Source organism: Oreochromis aureus, linkage group 16 (assembly GCF_013358895.1).
Source record: "Oreochromis aureus strain Israel breed Guangdong linkage group 16, ZZ_aureus, whole genome shotgun sequence".
NCBI lineage: Eukaryota > Metazoa > Chordata > Actinopteri > Cichliformes > Cichlidae > Oreochromis > Oreochromis aureus.
Window position 1 is genome coordinate 29722418 of NC_052957.1, and position 5823 is coordinate 29728240.

Genomic DNA, 5823 nt, shown 5'->3' on the forward strand with positions numbered 1-5823 from the left:
ATGAGCTATATAATGAATTCAGAATATATCGTATTTCTTTGATTCAAATATCTCAACAAACCACGTGAATAAAATCAGGCTGCAATGTGAGTTCTCATCTGCGAAAGGCAATATCCAACCACGAAATACAGATACACTGTACACAGCTTCCAAGAGAAAAAAGTTTATATGTATTTTATCTTTTAATTACTGTGGCACTTTTCCCATTTTGCATAAATGCTTGCATTACATAAACTTTTGTGAAATTTTAAGCTGGTTTGCACTTTTATTTTGACGGTCCGGAAGCTTCTTCAGTTTCGGTTTGCGCTGTCTACGGCCTGCCACAGACTGGGGGAAACAGCCGACATCTGGGAAATGGCTGTTTCCCCCTGGTCGGGGACATGGGAACTAAATAAAATAAAGCTGTGTGAACACATTTATATACAGTGACAAAAAAACAAAACAAAAGATTAATACAATTCTTTCACGCCAGCTGGGATGTATGATGTGTGATGTACTCAAAAAAAGAAAAACAATGAAAAAAATATGGCAGAAGTACTGTATTCATTTTTATTTTCAAGCGCTTGAATCGTTACTTGAATATTTCCACATTATGTCCCGTCATAATAATATATATATTATCAACCTTTCCAACTTAATGTACTCCTTAATTTTTCATTCGTGTCGCTTTTCGCTTGAATGAAGGTGAAATACGCTGATAACAGAAAAAAAATATTTGACGCTCTTATCTTCGTAAATGACAGGTAACCTATAATTAAAAACATAGGTCTGACAAATAAATGCAGTGCATTAAAAAGTAAAAAACAAAAAAACGGGAGGAATTTATTTGGAGTAGATGAACTTAGTACAAATTATTGAAAATTATAGATATATAAATAAGGCACCATAAGTCTAGATTAGAATATGGCTGCCAATAATACTTTTTTTTTTTTTTTTTTTGGCTGCCAATAATACTAATGTAATAACGCCAACAAATGCTACGGAAGTGAGAACAGGAGTCATATCTCTAGCATACCCTAGAGACCAAAACGCAAATTGCCCGAAAACAACAAAGAAGAAGAAGAAGAAGAAGAAGCATTAGCATGTTGGAACATCATTTCCTGTCTTGCGCAAACCAGAGGAAAGAAAGTAAACATGGCGGCGGCGGAGAAATCGACGAAGGAGAGACTACTGTCTGTGCTGGATGATTTGGAGGTTTTATCCAGGTAAAATTAAACTTCGTGTGGGGGCTTTCTTGTGTCTCGTGTAAACGGTTTGGTAAGCTATCAGTATTTTATCTGTGAAGAGATAAAATACTCATATTTGGAGCCGTGAACTAGCACCCCCAGTTTGTGCTGATTACTAGCAGACATGCCGCTCACTGGCCGAAACAACGGCTTTTCTGAAAGAAAGATAACGAACCCTGGGATTTGAAACAACCTGAAACACTGTTCTAAGTCTTTTCTTGGAAACTTTTAGCAGTTAGAAGACTGAGTGTGTCCATTTTATAAAACAAGGTTGCTGAAGAGTTTGTAGGTACTACACTCAGCGGCTAATAGTCATTTTTAAAAGGAAACTACCACAAGAATGGCCAAAATGACTAATCAGAGAAACAAAGTGAACATAGGCGTACAGAAAACGATCGTCAGTATGAGCTTTAAAAAGTAAATAAATATATAAAAATAGAAATTGATTTGTTGGATTGAGTTGTGCTGTTTGACCCATTTCTCATTGTGTGTGCGTTCATTTCAGGGAGCTGATAGAGATGCTGGCCCTGTCCAGGAGTCAGAAAATGCCTCAACCTGGAGAGGACACGCAGGTAACACCCCACTCAGCCTGCAGTTGACACACCGAGATTTAAACAAACTAATGACCCTCACAGTGACCGTCAGACCATGTGTAGTCTTAGGGTTAGTGGTGATCAAAGCTTAGCCAAAGGCCTTCTACAAGCAAGTCTCACTATGTGGCAGCTATTCTAAAATGTCTCCAGCTATATATTTGGTCAGTGTTGTGAAACATTGTCCAGTTTGATACTTGTCTGCCACTCGGTGTCTGTATTTTTCCAGTTTCTGGTACTTGATCTTTAAGTTCTTTGTGGACTTGCACAGTCTTAAGTTTTTTGCTTTTTGCTGTTTTAAAGTTTTGGTGAGACATGATCACTGATACAGGATCACTGTTTCTTTAAGGACAAACCCTGTGCTTAATTGCTAACCATAATTTTTTAGATTTAAGCATTTAATTTTAATGCGGTCACATTTGAAGATATTTAGTTCCTTCCAACTGATTTTCTGTCGTCTTGTCCATAAATCTTTCATAACTTTTGAACCTTTTATTGTGTCTGAGTCTCCAGAGAATGCCTAAAATTATTTTACAAGTTAGACTTGACTGATTTTAGTTAGTTACAGTAACCTGTATGAAGCGTATCAAATAGGAAATCTTTGATAACAGAATGTGTATATGCTTTATCCATAAGATCCTGGAGCTGTTGGTGCAGAGGGACAAGGAGTTTCAGGAGCTGATGGAGGTGGCACAGCAGCAGGGGAAGGTTCACCAGGAGATGCAACTGCTGGAGAAGGAGGTGGAGAAGAGAGACAGTGACATCCAGCAGCTCCAGAAACAACTGAAGGAAGCAGAACACATCCTGGTGGGTTTGGCTTGTCTGTTGTTTTTAATTTTTTTTTTTTTTTCATCCAGAGCAGGGCAACGCTGACAGATTGAAATAAATGCTCAAATGTTTTAAGTATGCTGGTGTAGCTGACACTGTGCTCTTACAGCAGAGGCGTTCAGGGTTATAGTGTTGCTATTGTAAATGTAAAGGGGCCTATGATTCTCTTCTTTTTCTGATATACTTTGTTACAGATGTACATATTAAACATGGTCAAGGTTTAAAATAATGAGGCCAGCATATGAAGAGTCATGATAAACAGAAACTACATCTTCTTTAAATTCTAACATCATGTGACAAGTGATAGAGAGGACTGATATATTTCTGTGTATCTCTTTCAGGCCACTGCTGTTTACCAGGCAAAAGAGAAACTGAAATCCATTGAAAGAGCCAGGAAAGGTGAGGGAACACTCCCGACACGTTCTGGTGAAAGCTGTGTTTGATGGCTGGTTTTCTCTTTGATGGCTTGCCCATAAATTGACACTGTTTACATGTTCTCTGCAGGAAGCATCTCATCAGAAGAAATCATCAAGTATGCTCACAGAATCAGTGCCAGTAACGCTGTGTGTGCTCCTCTCAACTGGGTGCCAGGTATGTGCCAGGCTCTCTGTAGCTCCCACCGGGTGTTGGTAAAAAGTTATGTTCAGCTTCATTCACTGTCATCATACTTGACAGGTGATCCACGCAGACCGTACCCTACCGACCTGGAAATGCGTAGTGGGATGCTTGGTCACATGGCCAACCTGTCCACCAATGGTGTGAATGGGCATCTGCCAGGAGATGCATTAGCTGCTGGGAGGTTACCAGGTAAGTCCAGCTGAGCAGTTAAAGAAAGGAGTACCCATGCCTCCTGGCAAAGAGATTTTAGATGAGGTCAGAGGTTTGTTACAGTGATTTCAAAATGTATAAGTTAATAATTTATCGTTATAATGATAAAAAGTTAAAGGATGGATCCATTATTTTTCTTTTTATCAAGTATAAACACTGAACACAGGTTTTATTTGTTGCCATTCAGACTGCATCCACATCATGTTCTGTAACATAAGAAACTTGGCAAAAAGTGCCAGCTTTCAGATACTATATAAGGGAGCTGAGATAAGTAGTGTCAGTCAGTGTCTGGCATTTCACAGAATAACCACTTTTCTCTCGTGTCACTTCAGACGTCCTGACGCCTCATTACCCGTGGCAGTCGTCTGATGTCTCAGTGGGGATGCTGCCCCCTCACCACGGCAATGACTTTGGCCTGGAGCCTCCGGGTCACAACAAGGAGAACGAAGATGATGTAGAGGCCATGTCCACAGATTCTTCCAGCAGCAGTAGTGACTCCGACTAAAAGCGTGTCTCAGAGTCAAGAGACGCTGAGACGTGTGTGTGTGTGTGTCTGTATGTTGGACTCAGAGCTCACCAGCGAGCAACAGCTGAGCAGGCATTTTCAGCTTCAGTCATTTATTGTGCCTGTGAGAAATTGATTTTTTAAATTTACCCTTTTTGAATATTAGTGAGTTTATGGTGTTAGTAGGTGGATTATGTTCCCTTTGGACAGAACCAGGCTAATTGGTGTTACTATACAGTTCAGTGAAACTACTGTATAAACTAGAACTAGCAAAAATGAACTTGTCATTCTGGACAGACCAAAGAATATCCTTCAGAAAACAAAGACCAGAGCCACAATAATTTGCCTTCTTTTGCTCTTTGGTGACACCGTGTGTATGTGTGTGTGTGAGAGAGACTTGATATCTAATTTTAGTTGGTCACGGTCAGAATGTTTGCAGCGTAGTATATAAGTTGTGTAAATATGTCTGTAAATACTCAGTCTTGTAAATAAATACTTTTTGAATACTATTTTTCTACTCTTTTTTTTGTGTCTGGATTTGTGGATTTGTTGTTTTGTTATTAATGTTTAGGAACACCAACTTTCAAATGTTCCTGAACAGCATTAGATGGAAGCAGATACAGTCAGAGATCATCTCATCCATTACGGTTCAGTACGTTTCATGGTGCAAGGTGTTGTCTGTATGTTTTTAATTGTCAAATCTTAATTTGAAAATTAGAACTGACACATATGTGCTGGAACACTATTTCCCACTGGAAGTGGAAGTAGAAAATAATGCAAAAGCGCAATAAGTACATCAGGGCCATCTTGCATTTGGCAACTTTTTTGAGTGGAAAGATAAGGAGATAATAGAGATACAAGCCAGAAATGAGCACTGGGTAGATATGGTTTCATTTCTTGTTACATAGAAGTGGAACTAATGTAAGAGTGCAACACGGTGCCTACATGTTTTTTTTTTTGTTTTGTTTTTTAAAACCAGCCATGAGATATGGCTTCGTTTATTAATTTACAAGTTTATACTTGACACTAAGAATTGTATTTATTTAGGTTAAAGGTCGGAAGGAGTCTTTATTTACAGTATGTTGAGGCAATGATAGTGCTGCCTTCAGGAACTCATTGTAAAACACTATGTTGTTGTATACTGTGGTTAAAGATTGAAATAAAGATTTGTTTTTGCAGTATGCAATTAAAATTATGTGACGTAGCCAATTTGAGTGTTTTCAGTGTTATGAAAAGGGGAAAATAGGCATGAATTGGATATTTAAAACAAATAAATACATTTAGCTACTTTTTAAATGCTCATTTTTATTCCTTAAAGTAAGTACACGTGTCTTCAGATATTTGAACACACACCAGCAGTCATTCATCCTAAGCATTGTACAATGGTAGTAAAAGGGCCAGATTCAGAAAAAAACAATAAAAAATTGTGTTCATTTTGAGATTTCGGCCGAAATTTCATCATTACACTCGAAAAACTATTTTGAGGGGAAAAAGGCGAAATGTGGAGATTGCACACCGTGTTTATGGTTAAAAATAAACAATTTACTTGTAACGTAAATCGATTCTGAAGTACGATTTTACTTGCTCATCTACGCAAGGCACTTTGCAGAGGGCTTTAATCTCTACATTTCGACTTTATTCTCAAAATACTCATTCGAGTTTTAAAAAAATAGTATTTTGACTTTTTTCTCAAGAAGGTTTTTCGATTATTCTCAGAATAATCATATAGATAGATAGATAGATAGATAGATATTAATGTGGCCATAATATTCCTTTCATGGGACTGAACGTCAATTGTGGAATTTCCGACAGCATTTGAAATTGCCAGTGGGGAGGGTGTCTTTGG

General features: G+C 38.1%; 1 protein-coding gene across 1 annotated transcript; it reads left to right on the plus strand.

Moving 5' to 3' along the window:
• The first annotated feature begins 1058 nt into the window (after window positions 1–1058).
• Window positions 1059–4486, plus strand: med4 (mediator complex subunit 4). The gene is made up of 7 exons (XM_031746641.2): window positions 1059–1205; window positions 1732–1798; window positions 2453–2623; window positions 2986–3043; window positions 3149–3235; window positions 3320–3451; window positions 3805–4486. The coding sequence occupies exons 1-7, from the start codon at window positions 1135–1137 to the stop codon at window positions 3975–3977; spliced, it is 759 nt and encodes a 252-aa protein (XP_031602501.1). The 5' UTR covers window positions 1059–1134; the 3' UTR covers window positions 3978–4486.
• Window positions 4487–5823: the final 1337 nt, after the last annotated feature.

Bases quoted from the DNA above. Each gene is read 5' to 3' on its own strand.
- med4 (XM_031746641.2), top strand. From the start codon at position 1,135: ATGGCGGCGGCGGAGAAATCGACGAAGGAGAGACTACTGTCTGTGCTG. The intron at 1,206-1,731 runs GTAAAATTAAAC...CGTTCATTTCAG, and splicing joins GATTTGGAGGTTTTATCCAG to GGAGCTGATAGAGATGCTGG. The intron at 2,624-2,985 runs GTGGGTTTGGCT...TATCTCTTTCAG, and splicing joins AGGAAGCAGAACACATCCTG to GCCACTGCTGTTTACCAGGC.